Source organism: Gadus macrocephalus, chromosome 23 (assembly GCF_031168955.1).
Source record: "Gadus macrocephalus chromosome 23, ASM3116895v1".
Lineage (NCBI taxonomy): Eukaryota > Metazoa > Chordata > Actinopteri > Gadiformes > Gadidae > Gadus > Gadus macrocephalus.
The window spans coordinates 15,975,008-15,996,828 of NC_082404.1; the positions used below are offsets into that span (position 1 = coordinate 15,975,008).

Below are 21,821 nucleotides of genomic sequence, written 5' to 3' on the forward strand. Positions count from 1 at the left end.
AAAATGTAAAGCACCACTGAATTTCATGAATTTCTCAAGAGGAAAGCCTTTTGCCAGAACAGCAACAGTAATGAGAGATGCCACTCATGTATAGGGCTGGGATAAAAGATTATTTTTAAAAAATTTCGATGCATCGATTAATCTAACGATTATTTTTTTCAGTTTGATTCGATTATCGATTATCTCCCCATTCATTGACTAATAGCAATTGATACATGTTAATTTACATATCTGAATGAAAAAAACATAAATTCCTTAACATTGCAATACATGTTTATTGCCTTTAAATTCCGAAATAAAAGTGCAAAGTATTGCATTCTTAGAATTCTACGTTGCTCGGTCATCTGGAGCTGCTCCCGGGTGGCGCCTCTTCAGGTGCTGGTGAATTGCCGTGGTGCTAGAATGGAAAGTCATCTCCATTTTGCAAAGACGACATATCACGGAATCGTTTCCTTTTACATTAAAGAATTCCCATACTTTAGAGGAACGAGTGCGTGGCGCCTTGCACTTATGAGTGTCTGAGGAGCCACCCGCGTTGCTACTACGCTCCGGCGCCGCCATCTTCGTTTTGGGTTTTTCGAATCGACACGCATTTTTCGCGTCGACGTAAGTCCCAGCCTTACTCATGTACCTCTGACATTCATACATCAATGGTCAATGACGGCAGGCTAAGTGTTGGGTAATTAGCAGTACGCTACACTAGAGCTAGTCTATCAATCTATGGGTGGTCAAATGGATTTTCTAGGCTGGTGGGTGGTCTAGGTTGGAGGCCCAATATATTATTTGATAAGGCCCACAATCTCTAGTGGTGCCCCTGGCTCTACATGGGCAATAAAAGCATCTCTTGTGGAGTTTATAGTCTCCAGCTTTCCCTCTTTAGACCAGGGAGACGTTAATCTAGGACAGATGCTTCTGATGTCCTCAGTTAGTTCAAAGTAAATTTCTCCTTGATGTTTGTTCTGTTCCAGAGGGCTGAGGAGAACGCACACGCTTTTCTAGACAAGGAGCTGAAGAAGCTCTGGAGGGATCTCTTCCCAGATTACCCACAATGCTCAGAGAGTCAGAGGGAGGACGAGGAGGAGGATGGTAAGAACGAGAAGCAGAGGAGGCGCGCCATAGAGGGAGTGGTAGACATCACAAAGCTCTGCCTGATGGAGATGAACCAGGAGGAACTGGCCGACAAGCTGGGGAGTGGTAAGATACTCATATATAGGTTAAATGGTTTGATCCAGATATGTAGGTTCATTGTGGGGGGATCAGGTTGAATGGTTTGATCCAGATATGTAGGGTTATTGTGGGGGTATCAGCTTAAAGAATTTTAAACATTAAACTGCAGATCGACAGCAGAATAATTCAGTGAAAGAGGCCACTATCTTGTTATATCAGGTTCGCAAGTCACTGATACCACTGATACTCAACAACGACAGCACTACTAATAAAGTTATAAGATCAATATAAAGTAGAATTTCATAATACTTTTTTCTTTACACCAGTAATATTGCTTGGAAATATGAATGGTATGTTTCGTCTGGTTTGAGATTTAGGAGCTGTTGGGGTCCAGTGGCAACATGAACTCAAGGCTCATCTGAAGAAGAAGTTCTACTGTGTGTTTGAGGGAATCGCTAGAGCAGGAGAGCAGAGACCTCTGAATGAGATCTACACAGAGCTCTTCATCACAGAGAGAGGCAGTGGAGAGGTCAACAAGGAACACGAGGTCAGTCTGATTGAAAAGGCATCCAGGAAAACAGCCAATGAGGAAACACCAATCAGATGTGAAGACATCTTTAAACCTGGACAAGATAAATCAATCAGAACAATGATGACAACCGGAGTGGCCGGCATTGGTAAAACTCTCTTAACCCACAAGTTCACTCTGGACTGGGCAGAAGGCAAAGCCAACCAAGACATAGACTTCGCATTTCTCCTCACTTTCAGAGAGCTGAATTTACTGAAAGGGAAAGAGTTTAGCTTACTGGAACTTCTTCATCGGTTTTCTGTTGAAACCAAAGAATCAGGAATCTACAGATACGACCATGACCAAGTAGTCTTCATCTTGGATGGTCTGGATGAGTGTCGACTTCCTCTGGACTTCCAGAACAACCCGATCTGGACTGATGTCACCGAGCCAACCTCAGTGGATGTGCTGCTGACAAACATCATCAGGGGAGTCCTGCTTCCCTCTGCCCGCATCTGGATAACCACACGCCCTGCCGCAGCCAATCAGATCCCTGCTGAGTGTGTTGACATGGTGACCGAGGTGAGAGGGTTCACAGACCCACAGAAGGAGGAGTACTTCAGGAAGAGATTCAGAGAGGGGACAATGGCCACCACAATCATCTCTCACGTCAAGAAATCTCGAAGCCTCCACATCATGTGTCACATCCCAGTCTTCTGTTGGATCACTGCTACAGTTCTAGTGGACTTCTTCAAAACATCCCAGAGAGGAGAAGAGGTGCCCAAGACCGTGACTCAGATGTACAGCCACTTCCTGAGGGTTCAGTCCATACAGGGGGACAGGAAGTATCGTGAGAGAGCTGAAACGGATCCACACTGGAGTTCGGAGAGCAGGGAGATCATTGTTTCTCTGGGGAAACTGGCTTTTAACCAGCTGGAGAAAGGCCAGCTGATCTTCTACGAGGCAGACTTGGCAGAGTGTGACATCGATATCAGAGCAGCCTCAGTGTACTCAGGAGTGTTCACCCAGATCTTTAAAGAGGAGTGTGGACTGTACCAGGACAGGATGTTCTGCTTCATCCATCTGAGCATCCAGGAGTTTCTGGCTGCCCTTTATGTCTTTCTGTCCTACATCAACACTGGTGTCAACCTGCTCTCAGAAGAACAGCCAACCTCCAGGGATGCTGAACTCCTCCTCTACCAGAGTGCGGTGGACAAGGCCTTACAGAGTGAGAACGGACACCTGGACTTGTTCCTCCGCTTCTTCCTGGGCCTCTCTCTAGAGACCAATCAGATGATCCTACAAGGTCTGCTGGGACCAAGAGGAAGTAAATTACTGGACAATCTAACAAAAAACGTTCCATCGGGGCAGACAGGAAGGAGGTCACAAATCAATACCCAAATAGTCCATTACATCAAGGAGAAGATAGGTGGAGATCTCTCTCAAGAGAGAAGCATCAATCTGTTCCACTGTCTGAATGAACTGAATGACAGTTCTCTAGTGGAGGAGATCCAACAGTACCTGTCATCAGGAAGTCTCTCCACTGAATCTCTCTCCTCTGCTCAGTGGTCAGCTCTGGTCTTCATCGTACTGACATCAGAAGAGCAGCTGGACGTGTTTTACCTGAAGAAATACTCTGCTTCTGACGAGGGTCTCCTGGGGCTGCTGCCATTGGTCAAAGCCTCCAAAACATCTCTGTAGGTTCACTCATAACATGTATTAACAATACAGCACTATACATAATACTGCAATATAAAAGTTATAGTAAATTTAAAAACATCTCTGACGGTGCACTCAGAACATGTATTGCAATGCGCACAATACAATATGTATAATACTAGAATACAAAAGTTACAATAACATACAATATATACATTCTTATAACATGTTTTACGATACACAATATATATATAATTCTATAAAAGTAATATTATGATACCGTTTTCTGTTATAGCATTTTTGTTAGCATCAACATTGTACACCTAATATGTAACTACCATTCAAAGATCTAATGTATAATCATTTGTTCAACTATCATAAAAGTCTTATCAAACATTTAATCACGGTTCTCAACATGTTCTGTTTTTTTGTGTGAAGGCTGAACAGCTGTAAGCTGTCAAAGAGATGCTGTAAAGCTCTGGCCTCAGTTCTCAGCTCCAACTCCCCTAGTCTGAGAGAGCTCGACCTGAGTTCCAATGAACTGGAGGATTCAGGAGTGAAGCTGCTCTCTGCTGGACTGGGGAGTCCACACTGTGCACTGGAAACTCTCAGGTCAGTTTTACTAAGTGCAAACAGTTACAACACAAGGTTCGGTTTCAAAAGACTTTTAACTACTGCCCCCTGGTTTGAGAATCACACCTAAATGACGTCAAACTATATCAGATAATAACTCAGTACCTTTGATGACCACATGTATTAGAGTGGTGCCATTGGACATATTACACCTTGTTGTTTATGTGGGATGCGAAAATGAAAAGATGAAAAAGTAATCCCAATGTTACCATTGCAACTTTTCAATTATAAAAACAAAATATAATAAAAGTGCGTTCCCACAATCCCCTGTTAACGGGACAGTGGTAGTTAAACAAATTAAGTCACAGTATTTGCATCCATTAAAGTTTATCGGTCTAATTAAACCAGCAGCCAGACCAATGTAGTCCCTGCCTTAGCTGAACCTCTGAAGCTAAGCAGGTGGGCTTGGTTAGTACTGGATGGGAGACCAACTGGGAACACTGAGCTGCTGCTGGAAGTGGTGTCGGTGGGTGGCCAGTAAGGGGCACTCTTCCCTCTGGCCAGAGCATAAATCCTGATGCCCCAGTGCAGTGACGGGGACACTGGGCTGTGGAAGGTGCCGTCCTTCAGAGGAGACGTATAACCGAGGTCCTGACTCACTGAGGTTATTAAAGATCCCAGGGCACTTATCTCAAAAGGAGTAGGGGATTCCCCGGGTCCCGGCTAAAACTGACCAACCCGGCTCATTCAATCCGGCCCCCTATTCATCCCCCTGTTTAAATGGATGATTCTTTAATTCCCTTACTCTCCACCTCAAGCTGGTGTGTAATTGATTGATTGAAATGATTGAAATTCTTTATTGACAAATGCATAAACGTAAGCATACAAATGAACAGGTCAAAAGGATAACACATAAAAGCACATGGGCTTATTTCCATTGTGGTCCCTTGGTGGTGTAAGCATGTATATAGGTGTATGTAAGTGTGTGTGTTAAAGTTAATGTACATGACAATGGGGTCAACAAAGTAAAATATAACATTCCAATCACACATTCACAATTCATGTGTGGTGAGCGTTCTGGCGCCGATTGGCTGCCGTGCATCACCCATGTGGATGCTACACATTCGTGGTGGTTAGTGAGGTCCCCCCTTCACTGTAAAGCCCTATATGAAGTCAATGGAAGGGGACTTGAAGAGCGCTATATGAATGTATAGTTCATTTCAAGTTCATAAATGTATAATTTTCATAGGAGAAACTCAACCATTTATTTTTTGTTGCCATGACTGTATAAGGTCTTTGTTACGTCATCATTTTTTTACAGATATACTTTATTTATATTTTATCTTCAGAACTTCAATTGAAGACATAAAATACAGAACAAGGTCCAACAATTTTAGATGTAGAAATACAGAACAATAAATGCAGAAATACTGAGCAACATAAAACAATTTAATATGTGTAAATACAGAACAATATAAAACTATTGATAATGTAGAAATATAGAGCAACATAATAAGATTGAATATGTAGAAATAGAACAAAATACAACTATTGATTATGTAGAAATACAGTGCAACATAATACGATTGAATAGAAATGGAACAAAATAAAACTATTGAATATGTAGAAATAAAAGCAAATTAATTGAATATGTTGACAACATAAATTAATCTGTTGAAATACAGAATGTAAAACGATTGAATATGTAGGAATGCAAAGCATCATAAAACGATTTGAATATGTAGGAATACAGAGCAACATAAAATGTTTGAATATGTAGAAATACAGAACAATATGAATCTATTTAATGTGTACGAATACAGAATAAGATCAAAGGTTTGAATATGTAGAGAATAGGGGTGTGACGATACACTCAGCTCACGAGACAAGACGAGACACGATATTCGGTTTGCGAGAACGAGACGAGACGAGATTTTAAGAAAACTACAATGACAGAATATATGACTGGAACAACAGACTTTTATTTAACCGAGTTGCACATGCATTTTGAAATGTTTTATTATAACTCTTTACATGCATTAAATTGAAACTAAAACTAAAATTTATAAAAAAGTACTAAAAGTAGTAAAAGTAGTACAATTTATTGTAATTTATGAAGTACAATAAATTAAATTAAATAATTATATATTTTTCAAGTGCGAACAATATTATCTGCAAAACCAAATCAAAGTTCTACTCCATCAATACAGAGTGCAAATAGTGCATCAGAGTCTGACCAAGTATGTCACTGACAACTTGGTATTGTCCGTGTCTTATCAGTCACTCTACTGCCATTCATAATTTCCGCCGGGTACCCAAAATGCTGCCAAACAAATGATTTAAAAGTGGCGGGGGCATCTTCGACGGTAATACGGGTATTTTCCGACGTCATTCTGACTGCCTATGGCTGCTTCCCCTGCTTCCCCTCCTTCTCCTCCTCTTCTTCTTTTCCTTCTCCTTCGTTAGGTTCTGGCGGGCTAGACGTAGCAAAGGCGCATTACTGCCCCTACAGGCCACAAATAGACGTTTGGATAGCTCACAAATCTCGCGAGACAGATTTTTAACGCGACGGGTAATATCGTTGAGTTTAATCTCGCGAGATCTCATGGCACGAGATCTTGTCACACCCCTAGTAGAGAAGCAAAACCCCAGAGAGGTTTCATAGTCGTCCTTGATTTTGAAGCCTGGTAAAAGTGTCTGAAGTCAGGAAGGGCGAGTGCCCTTAGTGTTTTAGGTTTTTGTAAATGAGCTTGAGCACATTTATGATGATTGATCAAAATAAAAGGTTGAATTAATGAATCATTAGTCTTACAGAAGCATTGGGACTGATAGAGCGCTGAAGGCCCTCCTTGGCTCCACAGCCCTCTGCTTCGTTAGGTCTGACTCTGTTCACACAGAGTTCAGGATCCCTACGGCCATCAGGGGACTGCTGGAGGATGTTTGAATGTCCACAGTCATCTCCTTGAGCTCACTTCCCTGATCCCTGATAGCAGCGAGGAGAGCGGAGGCGCTAGTATCACTGGACGTCCTCCCCTCCAGTGTGGCCCCATGGCGGCCCTGTGCTATTCGTTAGCTACACCATGTTTCTTCTGTGAACTAGTTGGATCTTTTAAGCACTTTTAATCTCACTTCCTAACATGTTCTTTTTATTGTGTGCAGGCTGAATTCCTGTGATCTGTCAGAGGGATGCTGTGAAGCTCTGGCCTCAGCTCTCAGCTCCAACTCCTCTAGTCTGAGAGAGCTGGACCTGAGTTCCAATCGTCTGAAGGATTCAGGAGTGAAGCTGCTCTCTGCTGGACTGGGGAGTCCACACTGTACACTGGAAACTCTCAGGTCAGTTTTACTCAACGTGCAAACAGTTCCGTATCAGGAGACTTTTAAAAAACGACTACTTGCCCCTGGTTTGAGGATCAATCCTAAATGCCGTCTAAATATATAATCGAATGACTCAGTACCTTTGCTGACCACGTTTATCAGGGTGGTGCCATTGGACATATTACACCTTGTTGTTTATGTGGGAAAATGAAAAGTTTAAAAAAGTTATCCAAGAGTTGCCATTGCATCTTTTCAATTATATACGCAAAATGTAATAATAGTTCCCTCCCACAATCTCCTGTTAACGGGAGAGTGGGAGTTAAACAAATTAAGTCACAGTATTTGCATCAATCAAAGGTTATAGGTCTACGTAGACTAATTATATTTTGGCGAGCAGCACACGTGCATGCGTGCGTGCGTGCGTGCTTGCGGTGTATTGTGTAACTGCTTTAAACCTGGGTCAGTCCTGTGCTGCTCGCCACATTATAATTAGTCTACTAAGACCTATAACCTTTGATTGATGCAAATACCTTGACTTCTTTTGTTTAAAGGGGACACATTATACCATCTATCCATCATACATCTAGACACGCCAACCTGTGATGTAAGAAGCTGCACAGTTTCAAAACGGCTTGTTATGGCTAATCACACTCACACTTGGTGGTGTAATATATCCCTTTTAAACAAATGTAGTCACAGTATTTGCATCAATCTAAGGTTATAGGTCTACGTAGACTTATTATATTGTGGCGAGCAGCACTGGAATGACCCGACGGGAGACCAGGGCCCCGTTTCCTGAAGCATCGTTAGCCTAACGACGGGATTCCACCGCACGCGTTACGGCTGCGACTCTGCCCTGCTTGCATTTCCACCGGGCGCGTTACGGCAGTGCAACGCTGCCTTGCGAGCCAGCCGTATTCGCGCGAGATCACAAGATCACGCGATAATCCTAAACCTAATGTACTCAACTTCCACTCCCAAAACGACTGCAATTAAATGCCACGCTTTGTCCTTCCGGCCATTGCCTTTATAAAAAGGATGATTAGGTACATAAATTACTTCATGTTGCTGAACTTCGACAATGAGTCTCTCGTCGTCCATGTTGCCGACCCTCTGAGACCCTTTGATTGATTGACTGCTGACCTGGTGCCACCGGTCATGACGTAATAATGTTGATGTGAAGTTGTGATAGGCTACATGAGCTGAGTATTGTGTTTTATTTGGAAAATGTACCGGATGCTCTATGGCTTTTACTTTTTCACTTCCTGCCCTGCTCGATCTGCCATTTCGAAATTGACGCGGTTCAGCAACGGCTTGCGGCAAAAATAGAAATGCTACGGAATGATAGCGCTGCGGCACGGCGAGCCGCTCCTGGGACGCTGCTGAGACGTTCCGCAGCCGCGCCCGGTGGAAATAGTCTCATTGATTAGAGTGGAACCTATCTGCTGCGGTCACCGCGGCCAAGACGTGCCTCAGCCGTAACGCTGCCGTAACGCGTCCGGTGGAATCAGGCCTTAAGTGGTTCGTGAGTTCGATGTACGAGCATCGTACAGTTTTCACACCGTTTCCCGAAAGCATCGTTGCGTAACGAACGTCAGGAAAACACTCGTAGCTAACGAGGGCTCCAGGGGTACTCGTAGGGTGCTAAGAGCACTATCGTTACTTTAGCCTCAGTGGTGTCACCTGCTGGACATTCAGTGGTATTGGATGTGTTTTATTAAAACACATCCAATACCACGGCATGTCCAGCTGGCACCATTTCGCAATACCCCCAAAACAGTGGTTACCGCCAATATATTACTCATAGACTACTGTAGGATTTAAAAAGCAAAGACAGAGACAGAGTCAACAACAACATAATTTATTGCAACAATTTAAAATTCCAAAAATAAATAGGCAGCCGAAATGTACCGATCAAACGCCACGTCCCAAGGCAACCCTCAAGGCATATAATAAAATCAAATGATTCCATTGGTCTTGTGTGGGAGGTCGCTTTCGAGTTGCACTTGCTGTCTCCCTCTGATTTTAATTCAACCATCGTGGTTGGTCCTCGTATTGATTAATGACAGAAGACATACTGTATATCAGTGGCGAAGCTAGACCTTTTTTGGGTGGGCTCAAGCCCACCCAAAACTTGCCTTAGCCCACCCTATCGTTTCGTCCTCAAATCTAATATTCTACAGTTTTTTTTTACACAAGCAATGAGAGGATGGATGCTGTAATGAACAGGCTCAAATGGGCTAGTGAAATCGAGCGCAACCTTCCTGCAGGAATCTCTAACCTCTGATTGGTGGGTGGGCGTCTCCTGTTTGACAAAACCAAAAATGCTGCACGAGCGCACCTAACATAGTTTCTGCTGTTTTGTCTGTCAAAGAGGCTAGCTAGTCTTTATCCACGATTTCCAGCTGTGTTATAACATGACCTGGTAATAATAATACTAATAATTTTAAAACCTTGACATAATCTGTCAGATGTATTAAATGACAGTTGACCACAAGGCGATTCTATCTATGCCTCTTCTTGAATTGCTTCATGTTTTAGTCGGCAGAGCCTTGTAATGCTGCGTAGCATGATAAGCATGATAAGGAGCAAGGAGCAGAAAAAGTTGACATGGGGGCTAATTTTCAGTTGAAAAAAAACGCTGGCATTAGTTTATCAGCTGAGGGCGTATTCATTGCCATAACAACGTGAGCTTATCAACAAGTACAACATGTTCTAATACTCTCTAGACTCAGGCAAACGCCCTCAGCTGATTAAAGGTGTCAGGGGGGGCGTGAGCGGCAGAGGGGACTTAGTGTCTTATGTATTTATTTATTTATTTTAATAAGTTACTTATTTTATTTTATTTTAAATAAACATAATACCAAGGGTCAGAAGTTTTACAAGAAGTTTGATCTTACAAAGTCATGACAGAGGGACTTGGTGTCGTTATTCATGCTTGAAAGATGAACATATATTATTTTTTTGGAAATGGAACAAGCTGATGAAGCTGACAAGTGACCAATGTTTACTGTTTAAAAATACTTTCATTAAATTAGTGGTGGGCATAGATAATTTTTTTGTAATCTAGAGTAATTTTGGAATTAATCTAGATTAAAATGGCAAACGGCAAAAAATCCTTTCGTGTACCTTGACAGCTGTCAATTATACTTGGCAACGGTGAATCTTCAAATATAATTCACCGCCGGAAGTTGTGAAGTGCCCATGCAAGTGTACCGAGCATAAATAAAAATAATTGACAGCTGAACGTCGGGAAGGCCCATGCAAGTGAATGGAGATGCTACAGCATTGAGAAGAGCCGTGTAATAATCCATAATAATGTAAAGTTTAGAAGTTAAATATTTGAAAATTGTAGAATAAAGTAATATAATTTATATTGGAGTTAATTAGCTAGAAATGTACTTACAAGGTTTAGTCAGTTAATCATTTACATATTTATGTTACACAATTATTACTTACATATTTACATGTTTATATATTTAACACAGTCAGGATATTCTGTTGAATCTGCCTCTCCGATTCCCTCACGTTGACCTCAGTCTGAATTCTAGCTTCTGATTGGTTAGTTCAGTCACGTGATGAGTCTGAACAAGGAAGTGTTTGAAAATAGGTGATATTTTTTTATCGCGCGATAAAAGTTTTGCGTTAACGCAGCCGTTAACGCCGATAACGGCCCACCACTAAATTAAATGCAAACCCCAGTGAATCATTTCCTCTTGTTTCTCTGATTCGAGATCCACACAGACTTAGCAGTCTTGTTTAAATGTTACAAATTGAGTTAATAAACTGAAGTTGGAAATAGTTTTAAGTTGTTGCAGATGTTATCTCCGCTAATTTTATTAATCTAAATAAATACATTTGAGCAGGCTCTCAATAGTAGGCTATTTCAATTCAGGGAGGGCGTGATAGGGGGGGAATGAAAGAAAAATAATTGAGAACCACTGGTCTAGAACATGTAGGCTACTTGTTGATTAGCTCACGTTGTTATGGCAATGAAAACGCCCTCAGCTGATAAAATAATGCCAGCGGTTATTTTTAAACTGAAAAATTGCACCCTTTTTTTTTGCATCAGAACAACAAGATTTTTTGGCATCAGAATTTTTCTAAAAATGTATGGGTCCCTGAAGGTGAGACAAAATAGTTTAGTGCTCCCGAAATAGTGGTCTGTTTCTCATAGTATTCGACTAGTACATGTTGTACATGTTGATTTTTTTGCATCAGAAGTTTTATAAAAATGTATGTTGATACAATTTATAAAATTGTATGGGTCCATGAAAGTGAGGCGACATCATTTAGTGCTCCCGAAATAGTGGTATGTTTCTCATATTATTAATCTAGTACATGTTGCACCAATGTGTTTCAATAACATATTCAGGAAAATATGGTCATTTTTGAGTGAAACTTACACAAATTAAATTTAATATACCCAGTTCACATCCATTGATTATTCCTTCATCCAAACTTTTTTCATTTCATCACTTTAGTGGTTCAGAACTGCATTATTTAGATGACACTGCCAGCTATCGGCTTAGACATACAACAGCATAGTAACTAATAGGGCTGGCCCGAATCATTCAAATATTCGAATACTCGTTCGGAAAATTATTATTCAAAGCTTAAATCAGTATTCGGAGCTTCGTTGATTTATTTTTTTCACGTACGTTACGTTACCAGAGCAAGGGAGGCAAACTATAAGCGTCAGCGACACCGAGCAGAGAAGCGAGAGAGGTGGAGGAAGAATAGATATCTTGTTTCCCTTTACTTTATAACACAACATTAGCGGGATCTCTGGAGGAAAAGTAATACTTAAAACCTTAGCTTAGTTGTTTGTTTACGTTCGCTGTACAGCGCCGCACCAATCAACTGTGATTGGCTTGCTGCAGAGCGTGAGCATCTTGGGAATACCCGGTCAATATAATGGATGTAATATGGACACATAAGACAATTAATATTCGGTATTTGTTATGGATTTATTGTACAAATTCCCTGAAAAGATGCACGTTCCAGGATGAATTGAAAAGCTCCCGTAAGGGCTGGGATGGCAGAGAAAAGCTGATTTGGAACGGCGCAACAGCTGTTCGCTTTCACGGGGGAAAACTAAGGAACTTCAACCTACTTAGGCCTACTAATTAACGTTCAAAAGCTATTAAATCTTCAACAAAATATGCAGATACTGTCAAAATCGGTTCCAGGGAGTATATAGGGATTATTAATGTTGTTTTTGATGGTGTTTTTTTCTGGAACGAGTATTTGAATATTCGCTCGGAAAAACCAACGAGTATTCGAAGCCTGAAAAATGACATTCGGGCCAGCCCTAGTAACTAATGGCGCGTTTCCACTGCAGGGTGCGGTACGGTTCGGTTCGCAAAGGTGCGGTACAGATTGCGTTTCCATCGCCAAAAGTGGGCGTGGCCGGACTGAGCCGTACTCGTTTTGCCCTCGTCTTCAGTACTCCTCCGTTGGGGTACTGAGACACCTGAAAGGGTGCCGGAAAATTCGAGCTACACACCCCCTCCGTTGATTGGTCGACAGAATCGTCACTTCCGGGCGACGTGGGGATAAAAACAAACAAACAGTTGCCTCAAGGTATTATTCTTTACAATGAACATGTCGTGTAAAACGCTTGCTTGGGCGAACAAGGAGGTGGAGACGTTCCTCTGCATTCTTGGGGAGGAAGACGTGCAGAGGGAGCTTGATGGAGCAGTGAGGTTTCTGGTCGAATGGCTGTGTCGCGCTGCTATGATTTCACGATGTTTACGTAGCTGCCGCGGCGATCGACATCCGGCCTACCATAAAGGCTACTGTCGGCGGTGGAAACGCGACCTCGGAACTGAGCTGGGCTATACCGCCCCCTCCCTATCGGACTGAGGCGAACCGAACCGTACTGCTCCCTGCAGTGGAAACGCGGCATAAGAAAATAAAGGTCGTGAAAAAAGAAAAATCTTGGACAGGACTTTATATACTTCATATACCCCTGTGGCATCCTGGGGTTGAGCCCCCCCAAAAGTCAGAACCTAAACTCGCCCCTGCTGTACATGAATCATGCTGAGACCAGCGGGTGTCTGAGAATTTCTGCAGGCGTTTTTTGTTGCGATTGTTTGCCATAAAGCACTGTAGGTGCTTCGGTGAGGCTGTGTTGAAGTTCATAATTAATTGGACCGTGTCTAAACAGTAACCTTAGTGGAGTGCACAATCGAGAGCGTGGTTTCTGCAGTGAACATAGACTGCTGCGGGAAACTGTGCTGCGATGCGTGCCTGAACCCCGCGTGCTTTCCAGAGTTCGGGAGTATGCAAATTATTCTACAGAGTTCGAAACTCTGTGTGCAGCCCCGCCTTCTCCAGTGAACCAAGAAAGCCCGCGCCGTGACGAACGGGGGATTTGACCCCCTTCGGTTTTACACAGGAAACTTGAGATAAGACGGTGAAATCGCCGGGCATGCCAAGCTGCGACCGAACCGGCTTGGCAGTGTAAAAAGGCCTATACATCATCCTGCCCAACAATATGGGCAGGATCTAGACCAAGCTCTTCTAATCGGGTCAGCAATAGCCGTGTGTCAATGCCCAGCCTCTACCTTTGAATGATAATGAATGTATGGAACGTTGCATTTTTAATGTTTACACCAAAGATTCTAGACTAGAGAGTGCGAGCCATCAATGAAACCTTATAAGGAATCAGATAAAGTCTGCTCTCTTTGCTGAGCAAAGCATGTTTCAGAAATCAGCACATTAAGATAAATGTACTTGTCACACAAGCTGTTTTAGATTTTTGTAACATGGAATTGTTTCAGGGGGGAAAATGCCTCGAAAAAATACACGCACAGTGCGTTCAAGATTAGGACTGACAAAGCATATGTCAGCCCAGGCCTAATCATTTGTGTTTTAATATCTTCAGCATTCATATTATTGTAGTCTATTCTTTTCTTAGGATACTCTGTTGTTAGCCTTGATGGGGATATATTTGAACCCTATTTTCCTGCGACATTCCTGCGTCTCCCCATCCTACAGAGCTCATTTCAGCACCGTGTCAGTGGACAGTTACAAGCCTACAAACGTTGTTAGAGCAGAGCATGCGCGTTCATGTTAAGAGGAGTTTCAGGAAACGCTCCAAAGAAATTTACGAAGGTTCGCAAGATCCTTCGTGAGAATGATCGTACGAGCTTGGATCCATCGTTATCGGGAAACGGGGCCCAGGATTAAAGCAGTTACACAATACACGCAAGACCCAGAGAGTTGCCTTTTTTTTTACACACACAGACACTCACACTCACACTCACACACACGACACTCTTGGTGGCGGTGCCGCTTCCCTCCGAGCCTCCCAGGATCCTTTGCGGCACCCGGACACGGTGACCACGGCCGTGACCACCACAATATAATTTACAGAAGAATAATGTATCATCATTTTTATATAACTATCAGAAAAGAAAAGTTTCTGATAGCTAACTATCAAAAAAGTCGTATAAAACATTAAATCAGGGTTCCTAACATGTTCTGTTTATTCTGTGTGCAGGCTGAATAGCTGTCATCTGTCAGAGCGATGCTGTGAAGCTCTGGCCTCAGTTCTCAGCTCCAACTCTTCTCGTCTGAGAGAGCTGGACCTGAGTACCAATGATCTGCAGGATTCAGGAGTGAAGTTGCTCTCTGCTGGACTGGGGAGTCTACACTGTACACTGGAAACTCTCAGGTCAGTTTTACTCAATGTGCAAACCTTTACAGCACAAGAATCTTTATAACAAAAAAGTAACAAAAAAACTTCAATAAAGACATTTAATGTAGAGATTTAAGCCGATAAAGTCAAAATTCACACCCCTAAATAATATTTTTGTACAAGAATAACTCAACATATTTATATTGTTGTTGCCATGACAGTATAAGTTGAATGTTATATAAGTACAGTTTACTATTTTTTTTTTTTATTATTATACCTATTCACATGTAGTCAGGCTTTTTTTTAAAGCTTATTATTAGAATATAAAAAAAATATATGTTGGCATAACTTCTTTTTCAATTATGGAAAATGTTAAAGACATAAACACAGTAACGTGGTCTTTTTATTTTGTGTGTGAAGGCTGAATGTCTGTCATCTGTCAGAGAGATGCTGTGAAGCTCTGGCCTCAGTTCTCAGCTCCAACTCCTCTAGTCTGAGAGAGCTGGACCTGAGTACCAATGATCTGCAGGATTCAGGAGTGAAGCTGCTCTCTGCTGGACTGGGGAGTCCACACTGTACACTGGAAACTCTCAGGTCAGGGTTAGGGTTAAATGTGTCTTTGGGTTTGTTTAATAGTAAGGGATGATCCAGGACTAGGTGGGCTGTGATCTAAAAGAACAGGCGAGGCGGGTTGCGACGTGCTAAAAACTTGGTGGTTCAAACTGCTGTACCGGGCGGCGACGTCAGGTGGTTTCCCTAGCAACTGTGAACGCTCTGGCACAGCTGAGAGCCGCAACAGCATCAGCATCACGCTAAAAAGTAGCCTTACTTAGGTTTGCGATTAGTTTGCTTGAGCTAGCACCCCAATTTTCCCTCCCGGACCCTACACACACATTGGCGGTTTATTGGGTTTCATTCTGATGTAAATGAGACGGCTCCGCGGTTCCGGGGAGGGGCGGGGGCTTGGGTAGAGGTGTTGCTGCGCTGTCTCCACAGAGACAACGCAGCGATATCATCATGAGCAGTTCTAACTGGAGAGGAAGTGACACGCAAGCTGCTGATCATGTTAACGCATTAAACAAAGAAGTTGAAAGATGGTGCAATCTATGAGAGAGACACAGAGGAACTGTCCTTGGGAGGCTTTTGTTGGGATAAAAAAACAAGTGGTCAGGAAATTAAAGAATATGTTGCCGTTTTTTTTGCACTAAATAGTTAATCGCGTTTGTAGCCTACACTCAGACGTGAACTCATTCTTGCATGCGGGTGTCTTCATTCATAAAAAAATAAAAACATTCGAGAGTATGCAAATTATTCTAAAGAGGTCTAGACCCTGTGCGCAACCCGCCTTCTCCAGTGAATCATGGAAGCCCGCGCCGTGAAGAGCGGGGGATTTGACCCCCTCGGTTTTACACAGAAAACTTGAGGGAAGACGGTGAAATCACCGGGTGTACCAAGCCGCGACCAAACCGGCTTGGCAGTGTAAAAAAAAAGCCTGAAAAGGAGAAGACGGCGAGTTAGAAAGCCGAGAATATGGAGCCGCAACGCATACTTCAGCGGCAGAAACAGGGTGCCTACGCCAATCTTTGTAGAGAGATTTCTATCTGCAAAAACTGTTGGATTATTTTTATTGATCCCCTTTGAGAATTTGTGTGTAAAGGGGGGGGACTAGGCTATATTCTCACCTTTCTACTTTGTAAAGCGCGTTGTAGGCCTGTTGCTTTTGGGCCGATACTGCGCCCATTCCTTGATTCGTTCTGCCGCAGCACTCCAAACAATTAATTTCGTTCCAATGTCCATTCCTCGTCCATTCCACTCCAATAGTGGTCCTGCATTGAGTTTAAATCCAACTCTAATGAAAATATGATCCAGTTTTAAGTTTCATAGCATATTTATGCATTCCCAGGGCATGTTAAATGAGTGCATGCCCCGCCACTCATAACACACGCACATTTCGGTTCCTCATTACAGTGCCTGGCGTTTTTTAACGCCCCCTGCCCCGCCCCCATGGTGTTGCGGCGTCAACTTGCGTTAGTGCTGGGCGCTATACCGGTTCTCACTGAATAACGGTGTGTATTTTCGTTAGGATATGATTTTTTTATAGACCGCCATACCGGTGTATTTGATTACACAAAGGTTGGAACGCAGCGCTGCGCGACACTGTTTCAGACGGGACCCTTTTCAATGTTGCGGTAAACACGCATGGTACGACTACGACTTTCTTTATAGGTCCAGGACCATGACTGCAAGGCGTGGTATTTCAGGCCAACTGGTAAAAGAGTGTGTCACGGCTTTCAAACATATAAACCATAAAGCCTATGGGCGCCTCGAGACTCGGGACGGACTTCTCTGAGCTGTGGCATCGCTTACTTGATGTTGTTTTGATTCGGTAGGTTGTAGTGGGTGAACGTGAATGAACGTGTGTGTGTGTGTGTGTGTTGCGAGAGAATGTAATTTTAAAGTAACAAACAAACAAACTCAAAGTCGATGCATGCATCCAAAACTTTTTGTTCAAAACCAAATAAACAAATCAAAAACCGAGTCGTTATTCGCTTCAAATACTTTTTCTTTTCAAAACTTGGGAATTAATACAGCGCGGTACCGAGCGGTTGAAAACAATGTTGGCGTCTCCTGTGGCTGCCTTGCGCACCTGAGTTATACTACTTAATATGACTTTGGCAGTAATGTTGCGCTATGATGCGTGCCTGCTTGCTTTCAGCGAGTAATTAATATTATTTGTAATTATTTTTTAATAATATATTTATCAGTCACAGCACTCACAGCAGCCTCTTCGGGTAAATCGAGTAATTTAATGCCAACCGTAAATCTTGCATATCAAGTAGGCTGGCAAACACCGTTGCCATTCAACTCAGTGTCCGCTGACTTTCTGCTTAATGTGAAACTCATAACAAGTCGTGCATGTATGCAAGTGTGTGCGGTTTCGTTTTTTTAAGTACCGGTTCGAGAACCGTTTTAGCACCGGAACCGTTTGAAAAGTACAGAGTAGGCACCGGTATCGGATAAAACCCAAACGATACCTAGCCCTAGTCCTGATTGGCTGAAGAGAAATAGGTACGTCATTGTGTTCTAAAACTGGACCTGGCGATTTGACATGTTCAATCTGTGGCGACTCCTTGCAACGGCATCAGCCGCGCTGCAACGACCAGTTCACACTGCTGCAACTTTTCCCCTGCGAAGTTCCAAAACAGTCTCGTTGCAAGTCGTTGCGAGGCAAATCTTTGGTCTGAACTGGGCTTAAGATCCCCGACAGATTCAGCATCATTATTCATTTGTAGGCTGGGGTCACCGTGTCAGTGGACCACAGATGGGAGGATGAGAGGCCAGAGGAGGAAAATAACTTTAGAGGACGAGGATTTTAGGAACATAAATAAAATGTGTTAGTTTGATGCGGAGTTTATTATTTTTGCTGTCTTGTTAGCTGCTTGTTAGCTGTGTGTTATGAGTTATCAGGTTATTCTAGCTGACAACACTGGCCAGCTGATGTGAGGGTGAGGGGTTGCTATCCTGATAACTGCTAGCATGTTATGTATGTTATATGTGATGTAACTCTGGCCAGCTCATGGGAGGGTTAGGGTTAGGGGTTGCTGTCTGTATGTTATGGATGTTATGTGTTATATGTTATGTAACTCTGAGGAGTTGCCATTAGTGTAGACATGGTGATGAGGCTCTAGACGGGCTGTGATCTAAAATAAATCATAAAGCTTTTGGTTGTTCTTCATATGGAATTAATACTTTATTAACCTGTTTTCTTCAGTAAGAACTATTCTCATCCAGATATAATAAATAAAGGTGTGTGTGTGTGTGTGTGTGTGTGTGTGTGTGTGTGTGTGTGTGTGTGTGTGTGTGTAGGTTGTCTGGCTGCCTGGTCAAACAGGAAGGCTGTGCTTCTCTGGCCTCCGCTCTGAGCTCCAACCCTTCCCATCTGAGAGAGTTTGACCTGAGCTACAATCACCCAGGAGACTCAGGAGCTGCGCTGCTCTCTGCTGGACTGGAGGATCCACGCTGGAGACTGGACACTCTCAGGTATGGCGAGGAAAGCTCACCATTCAGAGAAAATGCCTCCTACAAGGATTCAACCCTCTGCTAGATGAAGTTGTTTGAAAAGGCAGCTGTAACTTATGTTGTGTAGAAAGTGATGAGACGGCAGATGATGATGGTGAATGTTTCAAAATGCTGCTCTCACTTTGTTTCCCCCGCCAGTGTGGAGCACAGTGGAGTGTGGAGGCTGAAACCAGCTCTAGAAAAGTGTAAGTGTCTGTTTGATTCATCACAACGCACACTGACGATTGAGCTGGAAAGTCCATCCACACAGCAGGAGGTGACGTCTGTTCATTCAGATATCTGGGAATGAAGCTGATGACTGAAATCATGTATCTTACATATATAAACATAATTGCTGTGATTATATCATGAGTGATGATTTTACAACATTGGACTTAACAACATAATAATCAGGATACTGTTATAATTACATGTCTATTTTATATTCAAAAACTATTAAATCATACTATCATCTTGTCACTATCATAATAATTATAATTTTGTTACATTACATTATCTGTAGCACATAATCATATTAACATGTTTTGAATGATGCATGTGTTTCATCTTAGATTTCAATTAGAGCTGGTGATGCTGTTTATTTAATAATGATGACGATGATGATGATGATAATTATAATTAAAAATATTGGTTTAGCAGCCTAATCATGTTTCTCCCGTCAGATGCCTGTGAACTCACACTGGACCCCAACACGGCCCACAGACGACTCTCTCTGTCTGAGGACAGCAGGAAGGTGACGCGGGTTGAAGAGGACCACTCGTATCCGGATCACCCAGAGAGGTTTGAGACCTGGCACCAGGTGTTGTGTAGAGAGGGTCTGCCTGGCCGCTGCTACTGGGAGGTAGAGTGGGGAGGACGGGTTCATATAGGAGTGGCATACAGAGGAATGACAAGGAGTGGAGGGGCTAATGACAGCATGCTTGGATTGAACAACAAGTCCTGGAGTCTTGTTTGTGATGACGACGATGATGCTGCTGTCTACATTGTCCGTCACAACGGTAGTTCAACAGATATACGTCCCCCCCCTCGCTCTAACAGAGTAGGAGTGTATCTGGACCGGCCTGCTGGCTCTCTGTCCTTCTACAGAGTGTCCCCAGGAGGAGGAGGGTCCTCAGACACACTGACACTCCTCCACACCTTCCAGGCCTCCTTCACCCAGGAGGTCCTCCTCCCTGGGTTTATGTTACGTAAGAGTGGTTCCTCAGTGTCTCTGTGAGTGTCCATTGTAGATACACAAACACACACACAGACCCATGGAAAAGCACACACATGTAGACAGTCATAAACACACCCAAACCAACAAACATATGTACATAGAAATTAACACACACACACGTACACACAAACAAACACATCGTTCATGACTCTATAAACACACACACATACACACAAACAAACATATCGCACTCTATAAACACACACACACAAACGTATACAGACTTAATCTCACACACACACGCACGCACGCACGCACGCACGCACGCACACACGCACGCACGCACGCACGCACGCACGCACGCACGCGCACGTACACGTACACAGACTTATTTACACAGACATGCACTCACACACACACACATTCATGGATCTAAACCCACAGCAGGTCTGTGTTCCGGGGGTAAGCAGCAGGTAACATCAGTGTCTCTCGTGGTTCATCTCTCAGCCCTCTCTGTGTTCAGCTGGGCTGCTGAGCGTCAGATTAGAGGGGGCCGCTTGGGTCTGGGGGGTCCTCACAGTCCTGACGTCGTTGAGGACCAGCTGTTAGGGGGACGTTTGAATACCTGTGGACCCATGGACGTACCTGTAGTGCATCGGGTTGTTGAGCAGCAGCTGTTGGTGCTCTGAGGGGTCATCCCGTTCAGTGGAAGTACAACACTTTGTGATTGATTTAAATGCTCCACTGAACTCCAAATGCTGCATTTTATTGGGCTTCTGAAAGGTTCAGTATAAACCATGAAAGAAAAATCTTCCTTTGGGTTAAGCAGGTTGAACAAAGATTTACTTTCTGATGTAAAATGTGTTTTAATTGTTGATTGATGGTACGCTATTTTACTACAATATTTTATATATTTTCAACATTGTTTTAAAGGAATACAAAATCAGTTTATATTTTGCCATGCCTGACATGGAACGTGATTTAAAGCAGATTTAACAACATGATCATGAATGATGATAAGGGTTCTATGGGAAAGGGTAACGATGTTGTAAATTACTTTAAACGGAAGATAGTTTCTTTGTGTTCTGTTGGGAACAACAAGTCAACATGTTCAATGATTAAAGATACCTGTTTAGGATTTGTAATTGTTCATAAAGCATAATGTTAATAAACAACTCAGTCGATCAACTGAACGTTCTCGTGTGTTCAGAGGATTCTTCCCGTTAGGTCAGTTTAAATCCTCCAAGTCTTCTGGAGACGTTACCTCCAACACAACAGTGGAGTCTCCATTCACCCCTTCATCAGTGTGGAGGGAGGATATTACCACACACACAACAGTGGAGTCTGACTTTTTTAACCACACACGCATATACAAAAACAAAAAGTAGGTAAAAAGGTGGCTAAACAGACAGGCTAAACAGACAGGCTAAACAGACAGGCTAAGCTTGCCAGAGCCTAGCCTATCTGGCGAACTCTGCTGTCTCTGATTGGTTCAGAGACAGCAGGCCTGTGGTAATGCATCAGGCCCTTAGAGGGTATTTCACGTTACATGGTGCAAAGGTTTCCTTACGTCCTCATCTCCTCCCTCCTTATCCTTGCTGTCATTGGACGGCGGGACGAAGTGGGTCAGCTGGATGCAGTCCTCCAGGTAGTACCGCACACACACACACACACACACACGCACACACACACACACACACACACACACACACACA

General features: G+C 43.0%; 1 protein-coding gene across 1 annotated transcript; it reads left to right on the forward strand.

Moving 5' to 3' along the window:
• The first annotated feature begins 649 nt into the window (after positions 1-649).
• On the forward strand, positions 650-21,299 carry LOC132452763 (NACHT, LRR and PYD domains-containing protein 12-like). Its single transcript, XM_060045556.1, has 8 exons — positions 650-1,194; positions 1,539-3,372; positions 3,773-3,946; positions 7,067-7,240; positions 15,291-15,464; positions 18,738-18,911; positions 19,089-19,135; positions 19,613-21,299. Exons 1-8 carry the CDS (start codon positions 951-953, stop codon positions 20,164-20,166), a joined length of 3,375 nt encoding a protein of 1,124 aa, XP_059901539.1. The 5' UTR covers positions 650-950; the 3' UTR covers positions 20,167-21,299.
• Positions 21,300-21,821: the final 522 nt, after the last annotated feature.

What these genes read in the sequence shown, in the direction of transcription:
- LOC132452763 (XM_060045556.1), top strand. Translation starts at nt 951, where the DNA reads ATGTTTGTTCTGTTCCAGAGGGCTGAGGAGAACGCACACGCTTTTCTA. An exon ending in TGTACACTGGAAACTCTCAG is followed by an intron (nt 7,241 to 15,290) that starts GTCAGTTTTACT and finishes TTGTGTGTGAAG; the next exon opens with GCTGAATGTCTGTCATCTGT. An exon ending in TGTACACTGGAAACTCTCAG is followed by an intron (nt 15,465 to 18,737) that starts GTCAGGGTTAGG and finishes GTGTGTGTGTAG; the next exon opens with GTTGTCTGGCTGCCTGGTCA.